The sequence below is a fragment of the Pelmatolapia mariae genome, linkage group LG12 (assembly GCF_036321145.2).
Source record: "Pelmatolapia mariae isolate MD_Pm_ZW linkage group LG12, Pm_UMD_F_2, whole genome shotgun sequence".
In the NCBI taxonomy this organism is placed as follows: domain Eukaryota; kingdom Metazoa; phylum Chordata; class Actinopteri; order Cichliformes; family Cichlidae; genus Pelmatolapia; species Pelmatolapia mariae.
The window spans coordinates 18,173,429-18,191,464 of record NC_086237.1 but is presented as its reverse complement, the minus strand read 5'-3'; the positions used below and the strand labels follow the sequence as shown (position 1 = coordinate 18,191,464).

Below are 18,036 nucleotides of genomic sequence, written 5' to 3'. Positions count from 1 at the left end.
CCCCGGTTTATAAAAGTTCAGCCGCACTCTGCGCGTAAATTCGTGATTTTTTTCTTTGTTTTTACACTCCACGTTGTTTCCCCCTCTCCCTTTACTTCCACGAGCGCGAGACAGCTTCGCCGAAACGTGCGCAATTATTCACACGCGCACACTACCGAACGGCCGCCCACTGGCATTATGACATGCACGCGCAAACAAACAAACAGACCCTTCTGAAGTAAAGGAGTCACGAGCGAAACAGAAGCGGTTAGTGCGCCGCCTGTCGGTAATGTACGGAACACATTTAGACAGATTCACAAAGAGTTAAAAAAATAAAAATAAAAAACAACAACAAAGAAGAGATAACCATGGAGGACAGTCTGAGATGTGGGACGCTTGTTACCGCCAGTGAGGGAAAAAAAGACAATCGTAAGTCAAAATTTCAATGTTATCAAACTTCTGAGAAAATAACTTGAAATTTCGAGTTATTATTATTCTTATTTCCAGTAGAAGGTTTGTTAATCTTAGTAAAACGTGTGGCCCTGAACCCTGAAGGGTAGGTTGTACCTGACAGGTGCTCTAGGGTGGCTGTAAGTCAAAATGTGGAGCAGGTGATCTACTAACCCGCTGGTTGTTCGAGCCCTGGCTGCTCCTGTCTACATGCCAAAACATCCCTGGGGAAGATACTGAAGCTCAAGTTGATGCATCCATTGGAGTGTGAATGTCAGACAAAAAGAATGGACAGAAGTGCTTGTATGAATGGGTGAGGAAGGCATGTTTTCTGTAGTGCTTTGAGTGCTCAGGTAGAGTAGAAAAGCACTATATAAGAACCAGCCCATTTATTTTATCCTACCAATGGAAATTTCATCCACTCTATAAGTCTGTTTATTCCTTGTGACTTCATACCTGTACAGGGTTTGGTTTGGGGGTTTTTTGCCATAGAAAAAAAAATTACAAAATTACAAAAATGTGTATTAATTATGTTGTTTGTTGTAGAATAATAGCCCAAATTTTTAAATGGTAATTTATTTATTTCAGTGGCAGAAAGAAGCTTCCACATGCAGTTTGTTATAATTATTATTATTATTTAATTACAAGCTACTAAAATGAAAAATGTGTAAGCTTTCTTAATCCTAGAAAAAGGGAGCCCCGAGACAGTGGATGGTAAGATGCCATGTGTCACAGCTTGCTTTATTCTATCTGTGCAAGTTGGATCCACTTTATCAGTTTCTTCCTCATGACTTCATATCTCATTTGTGCTTCAAGCAGTGATAAAAAAACAACAACAAAAAAACCCAGATTCAAACTGAAGTCCTCAGATGAACCACTTTTCCACCTATCCAGTTTTTGTGGAGCATTTCTTGAGTTCGTGTTGGATATTAATAGTTTGTTCATTCTTTTATGTTATTTATGCTTGTAGCACGAGGGACCTACAGCTTACACATATTAACCATTAAACCCATTCTGTTACCGCTTTTCATTCACATTCCATCTTTCCAATACTGCTGATTTCCCCCTGCGCTGTTCGGGCCTTCTACATAAATATGTTACATATTTGTACCTGTGAATATACACACATCCTGCTTCATTGTTTTGCCCGCTTTACTAACATGAAGTGTAAAGTGACAGTAAAACAGTTCTATTCTCACTGTATTTCACCTTCAATGTCTGCAGGACAGTAAAGCTGGCCTGCAGATGTGATTGGATGGCTAAATCTCAGATGGATTGCTTCAAGAGGGGCTGGTGGTGATGATGTGAGGAAATACCAGCAGCTGCTGTTGTCTAAATGGGATCCTTCATGCTATCTAATGTACACAAAGGTTTACATACGGAGGAAGAGAGACACTCCTATCTATATCTTATCTGACTGCTGACAGGATGTTGTCTGCAATAAGTGGGCTGTATTTATGCTGCGGCTGTAAACACAGCAGTGAGACTATCACGCATTGGAGCGAGCTTCCCCATAACATTTTGAACAAGAGGGGAGTTTCTCAGCTCGCTCAGTGCTACAAGTGTTTAGCACACAAGACCAAATGTTTACATTAGCTAAGTAAAGCAAAAGCATTGCATTCAGGTAAATATGTTTATTTCAAACAAAAGCTCTGCGTGCAGTGAAGTCATGAGACGGTGCAGATGGGAAGCAGTACCCTGGTCCAGTGTTTGAGGCTATAGAAAAACAGGTTCAGGTGGAAACGAGTGCAACAAAAGCTTGGAGTTTTACAACTGCAAATACCTCAAACTAAGCATCGCAATACACGTCTCCCTTTCAGAAGCACATTACATCAAATTATATTATTATTAAAATTGCTACATAAAAAGAAACAATTATGACAGACACTTATTGTATGGATTACTGTTATTGGATCTATATGGACATATACGGATACAGCAATGATAGAACTCAATATATTCTGAGAGTACGCTAAGGACTTCAAACATTATCTTTGTTGAGATGCACAGCAGGTTTTTGATCAGGATGAACTGCTGCACAGCTGTCCTTTTGTAGGCTTTACCTGGGCTGCACCACCACACTCCAGGTAGTTTACAGTTTACCTTCAGCATATAATTTTCTCCCAAGAACATGTGATCATGCTGTCAGTTTAAAGTCAAAGGTGTAATAAAGGAGTGCAGGCTGTAGCACGACGACATCCCCTGACGTTAGCAGAGCCTGTTCTATCCAGCACAGACTCGGACTTGTCCACGACTGAAAGCGACTGCCTGGCCTTTTCCCACCATCTCCACAGGGGAGCCCTCTGTGAGGCGTGGTCTTCTGCACACTGTGCGGCGGTGTGTTCGTCACTATGGGGAGGGAGCAGTCTCATCAGCAGGCTGTGGCTCCTAAGGTACTTTTGCACATCACCATCTTGCATCAGGGATTTGCCCACAGTGAGCCGAGATTTCAGTGCTGCAAAAGGGCACAGTGCAATTAATTAACTTGCGGTCTATTCTTGGTTTATATTAAATTCTTCGGGGCAATAACATGTTTGACATTTATTTTAAAGTCTGCTCGGAATCCTCAGATATAATATTGAGATATTTTCAGCTACATCCAGTTTCAGAAGTGGAGCACACTTTGATCCACAGTCTAATACTTATCTGAGAAAGACAAGGCATGGGAGGATTTTGTGTTTATTTCTACACTGCTGCGCAAAAGTCTCGAGCCACCTCTCAGTGAAAATGGGGATTTAATGGATATGGTGATTTACTAAAACGTGCAAACATATATGGAAATAAGGCAAAAAAAAAAAAAAAGATTTTTGCACTGTTCTAACAGTCAATATTCGGTGTGGCCACCTTTATTCTTGAGCAGTCTGAACTTCCTTAGGTAAGCATCCCTCTTATTTCTTTAACTAGTCTTCAGGAATAGTTCTCCAGCCTTCTGTAAGCACATTCAAAGCTCTTCTTTGGATGTTGGCTGCCTTTTGTTTTGATCTCTGTCAAGCTGATCCCACACCGCTTCAATAATGTTTAAGTCTGGACTCTGGGGAAGCCAATCCATGATTAATAGTGATCTATTGTGTTTTTCTTTTACTTTATTAGAAGTGTGTATGAGATCATTGTCATGCTGAAAAATTCACATGACAATCTAAACCAGAAATAAAAACAAACATTTGTGTTCATCACTCCATAAGACCAGTTCTTGTGCACTTTGCCATATCTCAACCTTTCCTTTCCTTAAGAATGGCTTCTTGACAGCCACTGAGACCATTTCTGATGAGACTTTAGTGAACAGCAGATGGATCAGCTGAAGGGCCAGATGTATCTCTCAGATCCTGTGTCAGGTCTTTGCTGGATTTTTTCCTATATCTAAAGAACATGATGTTCATAGACTGCACATCATGATGAGTGATATATATATATGTACATAATTACCCTGGTGGTGCAAAATAGTGTTGTATGCCTGTTAAACTACATTATTTTTGGCATTTTTCATTGATTCAACCAAAGAAATGGGAACAAATGTGTTTTAGCGACAGGCTGCTAGTAACAGATTGCCTAAAGATATGATTTAGGAATAGATCTTTGCTAAGTTGTCTTTTATGCGTACACACAATGTTGGTTGAGCCCTTCACTTAGGTGCCTTTTTTGCCTGCATGCTTCACAGGTCGGTGTTAAGTGGCTTAACAAACAAACAACTTTCTCTGAAAATGGTCAGGTACAAGGACTGGACTTATAAAGTGAGTAAAAAGAAAGTCTGGCTATGTGAAGGCAAAATATTAAGAAAGTGAAAGAAATTCACTTGTTTTTTAACTTTTGCCCGGTTCCTCAAATGCTGTCATCTGTTCATGAAAAAGAAAAGCTGTAACTGACACTTTCACTTCAGTGTGTCATTTCTAACAAACACTTCAGTGTTTTTCTGTTAATGCACCTTCAGTCCTCAGTTTCTGCCCCAGTGGCTGTATGTGACCTAAAATACACAAGGCTACAAGATACTGTGAACAACTGGGTCAAAGGCTATACAGTAAAGCTGGTAATTATTTTCTAGACTACCTCCACAACAAATTATAGACTAGTGACAACAAAATCATTTTAAAAGTAGGCATTGGGGTGCCATGTCAGTGAGAACCATTGCAAGCTATCAAACTGAAAAATTTTAACGGGCTGCATGAACATTTGCAATGATAACAGAAATCCGTCAAACTTTGTGTTAGTCAGGCAAACATGTAACCAAGAATAGGGGGGGGGGAAGCTCCAAGTTAAGTGTGTCTGTTTAGGTGCTGAACTGAAGCACACCTTGGGCTCATGGGTACGAGCTGAAGTCACAGCTTCACCACCAGCTTGGCTGACAGATCCCACTCTACTCGGATGTGCTCCTCGAAGGGTCACCGTTATAGAAGTGGGGGCTTTCTGCCCTCCTGACAACAAACACCAACATACACACAGAAATAACAAACTATAAATGATTTACCTCCAAATACACCAGATTAGACTAAATGATAATTTGCTGCAAACATGCTATGATGCAAGTCATCTAAAGGATAGCTGTTGTTGTTTTTTTTTTAAGCACGTTCATGTATGATATTAGATGACCATGAAAGGTAAAAGCAAATTTGGAGGTTCAGGTAAGTGAAAGGGGTGAGAAAGCCAACTGATTTACACTCAAAATAAAATGACAACAAGACGACAATGAAAACACAAGTTTGATTCCAGTCTTTATTACAACAGGAACAGCTTGGGTAATGCCACGTGCCAACGTTATTGGTTCTCAACACAACTCTCTAGGAGGTCAGCGTTAATATAAATGAATAATTGAAAGCAGGTGATTTAATGGGTTTACAAAATAGACAAACAAAAAGAAACAAACATGAAATGATCGCTTGAACAAACAAAGCTGACGCAGAAAGCAGTTTTGACTGAAAAACAGGAGTCTTATTAAATTTGGTCAACCCTCTTAACATTGATCTTAACTTAATTCACAATTATTCAGGATCAAACTGTTTCATGCCTTTGTGTGTCCGACATCAGATGGAAACTCAAAATTGTGACTTTCCATTCCGTGAACATGAAAACATGTACGCCACTAATCTGCCCTTGGCTGCTGTACGTATAAGGTGCACATTCCTCTGCAAACCTTACAACAGTTAGGCTCATTCCAACCATCTCTGCAAGTATCAGAGATGTCCTCTACATTCCTCTACGTCCGGCCTACAGACCTCCTGCACTACTGTTTCCAAAACAAAGGATGAACAAACTCTGGGCATTCAACGTGGCCGTCGTGTCTTGGCAGCTCGAGACATACCGGTGGTCTGGTTGGTGATGTGCGCCAAGCCAGGCAAGCTGCTAGCAAGTTTGGCCAGCCCACCATTAGTGAGCAGCTGATGGATGGCGGTGGTTTTAGCCACTCCTCCTGTGGTGACCACAGGCACTGCCCGGAGCAGAGCACTGCTGCTGGTACCGGCGGAGCTCAGGACCGGACCCTGTGGAATGGCACAAACAGCATGAGGGCGGATAAGTGGACAGGAAAGATGATTTTATCATCTTTTATTCCATTAGGTCACTTAAAAGAAAAAAGTTTGGTAGTATTGAAGCCGTTTAGACGCGATGATGACGACATCTATTAACCAAAAATGGGGAGAAAAGATTAATCTTGCTGTTAAGTTTTTTTCCTTGGCAAGAAAACATATCATCCAGTTTTTGTTTTATGTACCTAAACCATGGAAGTTCCACTACATCTGTGTGTTTTCAGTTCTTTTTTATCATTTGGGTAACTAATTACAAATGTGGCATATTCAAAAAAATATATTAACACATAACTACACACTTTATAAAAATAAAAAACCCCTCTGAGTGTTATAAATAGTCTACATAATTTATAGCAAATGGATGGTTCAAAACCTGGTTTAGGAATCGAATACAACCACTCCAAGTGTTACCTGGGTGCCACCTGTGTTGGCTCCTGTCGAGGGAACGTTAGGAGCTTTGGTGACGATCTCCTGAAGACTGAAACTTAGGCCTTGTAGAAGACTGCTGGCGGAAGGTGCTGCACACACACAGATCAATCATTGATTGGGCTAAATCAATCCCAACAAAACAGCACAGAAATTATTAAAGGAAAAAAAAACATCCCAAGGCCTAAACTAACAGAACACACACACACACACACACACACGATAGCCAGGGCAAGGTTTGGGTCAGTGACTGACAGCAATGGCGCAAGAGGTGATCAATGATGATGTTTGCCAAAACATGTTGTCCAAATTCTCAGCTCAGCGATCAAACTGGATCCCACACAATAAAACCAAGCAGAACTGCACTTGTGTTTTGATGCCACTATGCTGAGATCAGCTGCACAATTAAGAGTGCAAACAAGCGTGCAAGGCAGGACAAGACGAAGATACCTTGGGCAGTGGCTGGAGCTTGCGCCTGGGCTGGTGTGGAAGGCCCCGACACCATGCAAGGCTGCACGCTGCTGAATGAGCTGGAGCCTGGGGACAGGGCACCAGACACCTCTGAGAGACTACCAGACCTGCAGTGACACACATAACCACCAGTCTACTCAGGAGCTACCCCAGCAAGTGCTGCTTTGGCTATCACTCAGCTCCCAAACTCCAAGTACAACACTCATCAATCCCTCTGCACCAGACACCCCAACAAGTGGGAGTGGATGTGGGTGTAGGGATAGTTAGGGTTTCAAGTGCTCCAACCTCAATGTGTCTGTGTCTGTGTGTGTGTGTGTTATGGCGCTGGCTTGCTTACCGTTGGCCTGTAAGAAGTCCAGAGAGCTCCTTGGCACCAGCTACAGTCTGTCCCACTGTCACAGTTAAGGGCTTTCCTGAGACACCCACTGCAAGAAGAAGAAGGAAAAAAAAAAAAAAAAAAAAAAAAAAAAAAAGGAAAATATGAGGGACAGTCAGTTATCTCGCTTTGGTAAAAAACAAAAACAAACAAACAAAAAAAAAAACCCATAAATAAATTATGATCATTTCTAGAAAAAGGGTGAATCTCACAACAACTACCTGGTCATTAATGACAGGCAGAATGTTTGTTTTTTCAAAATAAAAGGCTTAGCAAAGCGCTAGTTTAACTTTAATAATGCATAATCAACAAAAAACACATTTTTCATCTGCACAGTTGAATGAACTCAACCTGCTCAAAGCATCTGTCTGCCCACAAGTGATTTTAATCAATGCATGAAAGAATGAACTGTATCGGTTTATTCTGACCAAAACAAACAAAAAAGCCCAGACAAGCACTGACAAGTCAGTGTTTAAAGAATCAAGTTTGTATGAAGCTATGTATGATATGAGAGGCAAATTACCCAACACCTTATAGTGGGTGAATGCAGGAATGTATCGCTGATTAGCTGAATCAGTCACTGGCTGTTTTTTTGTGTGTTTTAAAAAAAAAAAAAAAAAAAAAAAAAAAAAAAAAAAAAGGCTGTTTATTGGAATTTTATTCACAAACTAAGTGGTCTGCCTCACTGAGAATTCAACCAAGTAAATAATTAATCTATCTAGTGCAATTCAAAGCAGTTGGCATTTTTTGGCCATTTTGGGAATGTCCATGTTGCACTGATTTAAGCAGCAGATGAATAATTAATTTAGAGAAAAATAACCGTTTTTTACCATCTATAGAAATTTCACTTAAATTTATTTTTAACAAATTAACAAAAACTATGTTTTATAACTACAGACTACTTTGGGGTATAAACTATCAGAACCTTTTCTGTAATTTTACATATTTATTGCACAGAAACACTTAGATACACTGTTGAAGCTATACATTTTTAAAAAATCTCATATTAACCCTCTGGAGTCCAGGGTATAATTGGCTGTTTTTGATTACTTTTGATTTTACCTCTACATTTCACATTTAAAAACTGTTTATCTTGCCTTGTTTGATATCATTATTTTCAGCACAACCTCAACTATCTGGCATTGGAGTTATTTTTTCCATTTTGACATACTATATTAGCACAACTGATCTAAACTCAGACAAAAAATGTAAAATCCGAGTAGAAAAAAATTTATATTTTTTACTGTAAAAACCACAAACATGTTTAATGAATCATTTTCATAACTTGAAATGCAAATATGAATTATACATTTCTAAAACTTGTGCACAAGTTTTGCAAACAACAAAGTTATATGGTACTATTTACCTAAAACTGCAGCCAAGCCTCGGGCATTTTTTTTAATATAACCATTTAAAACGGTTTCCAGAACAATCAGGAAACAATTCTCCCTAAACAACCAAGTGCCACATGTTGCCATATCATTTTTTTGATTGGCTGACATGGTACACTTTAACACCAATAGGGAAGGAGTGTTTTTTATTTTTTCACTCACAAGCGGAGAGTGTTTGCTAGCACTGTCTTTAGAAAATGCCATTTTTACCGTTTTTCTTCCTGCTGTAAACACCACTGTTTGGTTCAGAAAAAAAACATCGCATGTATTTTTTATCATAACTCTGGTGTTACGTGGCCCATCGACACAATTTAAAAACTGGTATATAGTTTGAAGTCCGCCCTTTGGAGACTCTGGGTGGCAGCATCTTGTAGCTGTGTCGTCTTAAACTGGTCATGTGATTTTGACGCGCCAGCGCGTCCATCGACCCCAGAGGGTTAAGATATCTCAGAAATTAAATATGTAGCTAATCTTCTTTAAACTGACAGTAAGATGATTTACTGGTCAGGCCCACTTCAGATCAAAGTAACTTGATAGAAAGTGAGCTTGACCTCCCTGACCTAGACCAGAGGTTTTATATGCGGTTGTGGTCATTTAACAGTGAACGCTATTGCCAGCTGTTTGTTTACTTAGATGCTGCCAGTGGAGTCGTCCTTCATCTGGTTGCTACATTTAGGCCTTCCTACTTGCTGGTTTCATCCGGTTTAAACTGCAATTATCCAAAGTTGGTCTATTGGACTGTGGAGTTTTTTTTTCCCTCGACAGTGAGTTCTTTCATGACTGCATATGCTAAAAGTGTTGTGTGGAGAGCAGGGAAGTGTGCGGGCTGCGCTACGGGTGACATTCCGAAGTCGATCCTTGTGGTTGTTTGGTCTAGATCAGGGGTGGGCAATCTCAGTCCACGAGGGCCGGTGTCCCTGCAGGTTTTAGATCTCACCTTGGGTCAACACACCTGAATCACATGATTAGTTCGTTACCAGGCCTCTGGAAAACTTCAGGACATGTTGAGGAGCTAATTTAGCCATTTAAATCAGCTGTGTTGGTTCGAGGACACATCTAAAACCTGCAGGGACACCGGCCCTCGTGGACTGAGATTGCCCACCCCTGGTCTAGATATAACGCCGAGCAAGTTGTATGTGAACCAGTTTAGTTTATCATCATATTTAATATCAAGAATAACAAAATTTCATGAGTATCAGCAACAACTTACACAATTTCTGGTTACCAATACTCCTAAATCAAACCACTGTTAAAGGATCCCAGGTTTTGTACCTTCATGTGCAGCAGGACTGAGGCTGCCCCCTGCTGAATCGCTTTGGGAAACAATAGTAACCTTGATCTTTGCTCTCTTGGAGGCTTTGCTTGGAGTGGGACTAGGTGTCTGCCTCCTCTTGCCATGGGACCGCAGTTCATCTCTGTCCAGGCCCTCCATCTGATCAGAGGTCACCGGCACTGCACGGCACAGACAAACACACAGACGAACACACAACTATCAGTGAAGTACTGAAGTGACACGAACCTGTGGTATTTTATCCTTAACTAACCCCAAGCTTTGAAATTAATATTTGCTCTCAAAAGCTTTGTAAAGTTTTAATGCAGTAAAGTAGTCACATTAGGCTACAATTAAAGCAGCGGAAACAAAGGAAGAAGAGTGAAAGGGAAAGAGGAAAGAAAAAAGGAAAGAAGAGGGATAGACACTTACCAAAAATACAAGGAGGAGTGCCAGGAGGAAGATTTTTCCTCACAAGCATGTTTTGTTTCATAAAAGCAGCAAACTGAGCTGGAATGAATTGGAAAAAAGAGCCGGAAAGGAAAGTTGTAGGAAGAGAAGAGACAAGAGGATGAGAGGAAAGTATTTCAGTCACGTTCCATCTTCCCCCATCAGATGTCGTGACTTGATAATCTCTTCAAAATCTTTGTTTTCTACCATCATTTTCACATCTCGCATTCTACCCTGTCTGGTTACCTTGTAACACCTCTGCAAAAATTCCACTGGAGTTAAGATCAATGGCTCGTTTTAACAAGTTCAAATAAACAAGTGGGGTGAACGGGACAACTGTGTACACACAGGTACCAAGGATCATGGTGCACAAGCGTATTTACAGAGCCCTTTTCAATGAATTCAGAGTTGAGTGAGTTGGTGCACTGACCTTGAGCCTGCTTGTGAGTGAGCACTGTGCCGGAGCGCTGCATGTGTGTCTTGAGCAACTGTGTAGCAGTGATAAGGCTGGACTTCTGTGCCGGAGAAAGACCAGATGTCTTGGGTTTGGGACTGGATGTGGGACTGCTGCAGACACTAGACAGATCCTGAGGATCGAGCGAACATGAGCACCTGGTGACTCATATGCAGACAGTGTAGCTTCTTACAATCATAAGACACGATGCTATGACTGCAATTCCACCATACAAGGTCTTATTATTAAAACTCAACAGCTACTGTTGAATGATAACAGTTATGATACACACCACTGTATAATTTACCATCATTTCATAAACAACATTTTTTTATTTCATAACAATACAGAACCTTCTTACCTCTGATCCTGACGGTGAGATAGGAACTCTCAGTGCAGGGGAGGATGGTCGTCCTCTCTCCATGTCAAAGGGAAGCTCCCGTCGAGGCCTTTTCTTCTTTTCTGTGTCCATGTCTCTCATCTCACCTGAGCCATGACCGTGGCCCTCTGCCCGTGTAAGCACACCTGAAAGGAAGTCAGCGATCTCATCCTAAAGACCAGTGAGAGAAGAACAAAATATAAATATTCAAAATATAAACTGCAGCAGATGAAAAATGCTTTCTAGCTATGAGGGCCCACCTGAATGCAGCGGTCCACCATGGTCTGCGTCAGTCCTTCTGATTTCATCTTTGCTGAATTGATTCTGTGGAGTGGTTTAGAATCAGAAGTGGAAAACTATTAAGTGTCATACTTGACCATGTAGCCAGTCAATTGTTCAAACTATTAAAATGCGTTTTTGCATCACATACATGTGGTCTCAGAACATTTCATCAAGAAGTTCAGTGTCATAGACGCTGCAAACGCTGAAAATTTCAGTCAATTTGTTCTGAAAAAACTATGTGAGACCTTCAGAAAGCCTGGAGAACGATTGCTCATGAGCACTTTATAAGCAAAATATATAGAAAAGAAGGACTTGTGCACAAAACTGTACATTAAGCTTTTGAGTAAATCTTTCTCATCCCCGTGATAAGTTCGATACAGGCATTTACTTGCTGTGAAGCGAATATCTTCCAAGCTTCACCGACATAATGAGGAATCTACTTGCATTTGACTTGTTGAACATCATCTCTGGACCCTGCTAAAATATTATGTTTTTCAGATCTTTAAGGCTGTGACTGACCTCAGATTGTCGTCCGCGCCTCCAACCACCACCATGCTGTTGTCTGCCCTGAGCTTCTCTCTGAACTCCTCCATTCCTTCTGTGCTACACTGGAGCGCGTTCTGGCCGACCACAAACAACACTGGTGTCTTCATGTCCAGGAGCGGGTCATCCACATCCTGTAAACCAGCAATATGTGAAAAACTGGCACAAGCAAAGTTTTGTTTTTCAGTTATATTTAAAAAAAAAAAAAAAAGAAAGAAAGAAAAAGGAAACAAAAAGAAGAAGACGGTATTTTTTTCTAACAGTTCAGTAAAACATCAAAGATAAAAACCAATGCTGAAGCTAGATAATGCTTTAGGTCATACCCCACGTGGCCCATTGACTGTTAGCAGGGGGAAGCCAAGACAGACCACAGCCGTCAAATACTCCATCAGGGACACCTGGAGTCAAAGTTTATTATTAAAATGTATTCTATTGCATACCTTTGACAATAGTGCACTTTTATTAGTTCATCACATTAAATCACTATGATAAATACATGGTAAAAAGTCTTACGTGGCAAGCCATAAGAGCCCCAGCGTTCCAGCCGACCAGGATAATGGGTTTGTGAGGAAAGTGACTGTGAACCTGGTGGTTACATTTATAAAAACATGCAATCAGTGCAGGTACAGACACACACACACAAAAAATAAATAACCATTATATAGCACTTCTAGTTTGGCCAGTGATCTGAGTCATTGCCTAATAAATACAATTAGAAATGTGCATATTTAAAAATCTGCCACATTCACCTAAATGAATTTAACAAAATAAGATCACAATCACATCGCAGCTATAGTTACTAATGCATCAAATAAAAACCAATATCCTACCTCCATGACCTTGGCCCTGACAGTACCCAACATGTGCTCTAGGCACTGGGTGATGCCAATATTGGCTCCGCTGTTCACATGAGTGTGTATTGGGATGACCTAACACAAAAACAGCTGTTTTAGGCAGTTTTCTGTGACAAAAGAGGGAAGAAAAATATTTCTGAAAACACAAAGATTTAATCTGATGAGACATCTGACCTTTCCAAAAAAGGAGAGCTGTGACTGCCAGAATCTCATTCGCCGTGAAGTGGAGAGGGCGGGATTGGTTGGGCTTGATGGTGCAATAAGGATGAGTGGGGATCCTGGAAGCTTGCTCTGCAAGGAGAAAAAAAAAGGATTCAGGGGTCACATGTGCAAAAAGTTAAATGAAAAGGTTTTCTGTTGAAAACTGAAAGTGACCGATTTAATTTTACCGGCTTGTTTTGAGACAGAACTCCAACAGCTGGGTCCCATGGCCGTTTCAGTAGCAGTGACAGCGCCTCTACACTTGGAGCGCCGGTCTTTGCCGATGACAGCAACATTCTGTCGATCAGCGAGGGCAACTAAGCAGACAGGAACGTAACGATGAATCAACAATCTCATTAATTAATGGCGACCTGTGAGGAGCTTAAAGTCAGAGTTTTCTGTGTCATGAATGTGGCCCTCTTAACCGAAATCACCATAGTAACTTATGTTGAACACATAAAATGGAGCAGGTTATACGCCAAGTTTTGGTTGAAAAATGAAAATAAATTAATTAATAAAAAACTAAAAATAAATAATTGCAGATTATCTTTTATACTGCAGGAACTGCAGCTATAAGAATTAACACCAGCAATAGCTCTTCATTCAATATCAACTATCTCTACTTTCAAGGTTAGGCTTAAAACTTTCCTTTTTGCTAAAGCATATAGTTAGGGCTGGACCAGGTGACCCTGAATCCTCCCTTAGTTATGCTGCAATAGACGTAGGCTGCCGGGGATTCCCATGATGCATTGAGTTTTTCCTTTCCAGTCACCTTCTCACTCACTATGTGTTAATAGACCTCTCTGCATCGAATCATATCTGTTATTAATCTCTGTCTCTCGTCCACAGCATGTCTTTATCCTGTTTTCCTTCTTTCACCCCAACCGGTCGCAGCAGATGGCCGCCCCTCCCTGAGCCTGGTTCTGCCGGAGGTTTCTTCCTGTTAAAAGGGAGTTTTTCCTTCCCACTGTCGCCAAAGTGCTTGCTCATAGGGGGTCATATGATATGATTGTTGGGTTTTTCTCTGTATTTATTATTGTGCTATCTACTGTACAATATAAAGCGCCTTGAGGCGACTTTTGTTGTGATTTGGCGCTATATAAATAAAATTGAATTGAATTGAATTGAATTGAATTGAATTGAATAAAATGAATTTCACTTCGATCTGCCTGCAAACGAAAGCAATTTCCAAGCTTCCTTCATTAGTCTGTGGGACGGTAATACTTAATGTTTAAATGGATCCGGTTTAAAGTTTCAGTGCTCTAATGTGCAGCCGTCACCGCAGGGAAAAAACAAAAAAACCCAGCAGCACTGAGAGCGCACTGAGAGCTAAAACAATTACCTTGAATTAAAATCTTTATTGTACTGCTTTGAGCACTAAATCACCAAATTAAAAATTTTCTGCAGCATTAATCTTTTGTCTTATTTGCAATAGTGTAGCACTGAACTTTCTAATGTTCTTTATAGATTGTTAAATCAGCATTTCATCATCATTATCATTTGAGAACATCTCAGAAGCAGGCTGGAATCAGAAATTTTGTGCGAAAGAAGAGTAACATGATGCGTGAAACACCCCTTTTATGTGAGCACGTGCAGATCCTGAAGCAGGAAACCTGGCTGATACCCATCGAGCTAGCTAAGGCAAAGAAACCCTGGCTGGGTTGAACTTTGTAGCCTATCCCTCTGGCACATGCCTAACAGAAAAATGTACATCAGTTCATACTCTTTGTTCAATTACGTACCTTGCTTTTGAGAGTCTGCAGCACATCCAGGTACGCAGCAAGCATGGCTAGGCTTAAAGACTCAATTAGAGTGGTGTGTAACCACTGTGTCAGTTTGGTGTCCCAGTTCACACTGGCCAGCGCATGCCGCACCTTCCTCGCACACTTGTCCACAGCTATCCTTCGCAAAATTGGCTCATTGGAAGTCTGTGAGAAACAAGATCACAGAACAATTCAGTCACTCAGCTGGCGAGTTCGGATGGTAAGCCCTAAAATTAGTTGTCATATGGTAAAAAACTTTTGTAAATTTCTCCTCTCATGCTTTCAGTTGCTTCTGTGTGAACAGATTATCCATCAGTACATCACCCGGTAGCTTTCTTCATTTTTGTTTATTAAATTTATTAACCAAAGGAGCAATAGGACATGAATTTCTCTGGGCAGAACTAGGGACTCAAAACCTACATCACATACGGGCAAAACATGACCCGAGGGCCGGAGCGAGGCTGCACAACACTTTTAGACACCTGAAGCCCTGAAAGAAAAACTAAAATGAACCCCGCCAAAAAGTAAGAATGAAAGGGAGGATTATGGTAACGAAGCTTGGGGAGAATAACTGCAGCAAGTCTGTCCTGCTATTTAGTAAGTCAAACAGGGGGTGCTTCACTACAAACTTTTTGTGATGAACTACAGCGCATTACAGATCTCAGCAGATGGATAAACATCCAACCCCCTTTGGGCTTGAATGCATCTTTTGCAAATCTCAAACAGCAGTAACTTATCCTCATAACTTAGCTGCAGCCACATATGTAAAACTGAACAGACAATTAAATCAGACATTCATATACAAGTGTGCTTGTTTATGGGCTTCACAAACAGAACAGACTCTGCATTTAAAAATGTTCTTAATTTATTGATGCAGGCACATATTCTATTATTGCATCAGCTGAGTATATCCATATTTAGATATTAGGCAACAACATATTAGCACAAAGTGCCATTATTATATATAATATATCATTTAAACTGTTAAATCTTTTTCCACAGTCAAACAAAGAAGTTGTGAATCACTCTTAGTACCATTTATAAATGATTAAATGTTTATATCACACTTTTTTGAGAATATCTGATTAAAAAACAAAACAAAAACCAAAACAAACAACAACAACAACAAAGGAACAAAAACCTACATTTTCATTGGCCAGACGGGCGAGTCTTTCCGCTTGCAGAGCTTTAATGACCTTGTTGAACAATTTGTTCTGGGCCACCGTCCATCCAGTCCTGAAGCAGAATTATTTCAAAGTGATTTACTGCAAGTGGATAACTTTACATGATAAAAGGCGGAGCACTGAGGTGGTTGCTTACTTGTTTACATGTTCCTCCCAGTCATCAGGGGGCGGGGGACTCTCAGCAACTGTACGAGCAAACAAGACATGCCGCTCGCACTCCTTCATCACACTAAGGGCTTTGTGGTTATCATATAGAGGAACGGGTGTTGGCGTTACAGTTTCCACATCTATTAAAGAATCTGAATCTCTGCAGACAAAGAAAAAAATACCGCATCACTACAAGTGAATAAAAATGCTCATCAGATTACTAATTTTACCATGGCTAAAGAGAAGCAGCCTAATAGGAGCATTTTGAACTCACAAAACGGGTTCAGGCTGGCGACGTGGGGTAACAAACAGCGTCCTCGTGGGTCGAGCACTGCTGGCATCTGGGTGGGCATTCCATGGTTTGGCATAGCTGTGGTCCAGAAATACTAAATCTAACTCTCTTTCATGGGCTGAGAGCTGGAACAACAAGGATGTGCCCATCTTTCGAGCTGAGGTCTGGAAGTCTTTATCTCCACCACGATGCATCCTCTTCCTGGGCCCCAAAGGGCCCCGGGAAGACCTTAACAACTGGTGCTGATTCAGGACAAACTTGGGAAAGAAGGGAAGAATTGTTTTTGTATTTTATGCAAGATAATCGAAGAATATTATCAAATTTGTCTGCCAAAAAATGACTTGATCATAAAGTGGTATTGCTAATTTTACAGAAATATTAGTTGTGAAACATAGAAATCACACACACGCCCACGCACATATATGTGGGGGGGGGGGGACTGTGTGTGTGAGAAGATTTGTATCAATTTTAATATTGAAACTCTTACATCATAAAACCATAAAGTTTGTGGTAGGGCAATAGCTCCAGACAAAGCCTTTAAAGCCCTTTAAGTGTTGACATATTAGAAAGACAACGGAATAATTGAACTACAGTCAGCTCTGTGTTAGCGAGCACATTCAAGGGTCTGCACTTACACAACTTCTAGTTTTCATGCATACTGACAATGCGTTGAGCTCCAGGGCTTTACGCTATTTTCCAAATATAACTTATTTATAAGTTACTGATTAAAAAAAACCAACAGCAACAACAGCCTAAAAAAGCCACAAAGCAACAATAAAATCACTAACAAAAACAGCACAACGAGCGATAGCGAAACAGTTTCAGTCCTGGTACAGAGTCAGACTGACGCTTAATACGTTTATACTCTGTAAGCACCACCCATTAGCTTCTACCATGTACTGGATATTATTTTGCCATTATAAACAACATATTGAGTCGCGTGTGGCAACTAACCGAACGTCCCACTTAATACGTGGGTTAAGTGTAATAGGTTCAATATTTATCACAAATACCTTCGCAAATTCACCCGCGACTGAAAGCTGCGTAATGACCTAGCATGCTAGCATAATCATAGCGAGCTAAAAGCTAAGCAAATGGTGTACCGCTCTTTACCTCTTACTTTGATCACTCCATGTTGGCCGCGACGGCTTCAGCTCCTGCTTCGAGCAAAGCAAATATAAGAACGGCGTATTTACCGGGCAATGAAAGAGGTTATATGAAACATAAACATTTAGCTCGTAAAAGCCACTTCCTTTTGTTCGCTTCGTTGCCTTGTTAGGCTCCGCGCCCTCCCTTTCTAGGCCCTAAATTCAAGCGGCTCAGTCAGGCCTGCTGTTTCCACCAAACTGGCAACCCTGATCGTGGCGCGTCAGACAGAGAATGACGCAAAATATGGACTGGATTGTTAAAAGTCTGGATTATTATCGGTCCATCCAGAAATAAAATACATGATTTAATGACATGAAATGTGCGTAACTGTAACTTGTTAAAAATGAATCTTACCATTTCCAAGAGAATTACATATATTTTTTATGACTTAATTTTTTTTCGTAGGTAATGTAATTCTCCAAAGGTTGATTCTGTTCATCCGGACATAGGTATTCAGTGGGA

General features: G+C 40.6%; 1 protein-coding gene across 5 annotated transcripts; it reads right to left on the bottom strand.

Annotated features, from left to right (window-relative positions):
• Positions 1 to 2,053: 2,053 nt before the first annotated feature.
• On the bottom strand, positions 2,054 to 17,788 carry kansl3 (KAT8 regulatory NSL complex subunit 3). 5 transcript variants are annotated; one of them, XM_063489724.1, is made up of 22 exons: positions 17,539 to 17,788; positions 16,408 to 16,682; positions 16,123 to 16,293; positions 15,948 to 16,038; positions 14,782 to 14,967; positions 13,228 to 13,356; positions 13,013 to 13,129; positions 12,815 to 12,913; positions 12,498 to 12,569; positions 12,308 to 12,382; positions 11,961 to 12,118; positions 11,420 to 11,483; positions 11,142 to 11,330; positions 10,757 to 10,913; positions 10,309 to 10,386; positions 9,879 to 10,058; positions 7,177 to 7,264; positions 6,819 to 6,946; positions 6,354 to 6,460; positions 5,720 to 5,897; positions 4,714 to 4,835; positions 2,054 to 2,884 (listed from the first exon to the last, which is right to left on the bottom strand). In XM_063489724.1, exons 2-22 carry the CDS (start codon positions 16,617 to 16,619, stop codon positions 2,879 to 2,881), a joined length of 2,607 nt encoding a protein of 868 aa, XP_063345794.1. In that variant the 5' UTR covers positions 16,620 to 16,682; positions 17,539 to 17,788; the 3' UTR covers positions 2,054 to 2,878. The 5 variants fall into 5 exon arrangements, with proteins under 5 accessions (XP_063345794.1, XP_063345795.1, XP_063345796.1 ...); XM_063489725.1 differs by having other exon boundaries at positions 17,546 to 17,788; XM_063489726.1 differs by lacking the exon at positions 10,309 to 10,386.
• Positions 17,789 to 18,036: the final 248 nt, after the last annotated feature.

Excerpts from the sequence above, each read along its gene's own strand:
- kansl3 (XM_063489724.1), bottom strand. The coding sequence starts at position 16,619 with ATGCATCGTGGTGGAGATAAAGACTTCCAGACCTCAGCTCGAAAGATG. Across the intron at positions 14,968-15,947 it reads CCCGTCTGGCCAATGAAAAT|ACTTCCAATGAGCCAATTTT; the intron begins GTAGGTTTTTGT and ends TGTTTCTCACAG. Across the intron at positions 11,331-11,419 it reads TGGTGGACCGCTGCATTCAG|GATGAGATCGCTGACTTCCT; the intron begins GTGGGCCCTCAT and ends ACTGGTCTTTAG.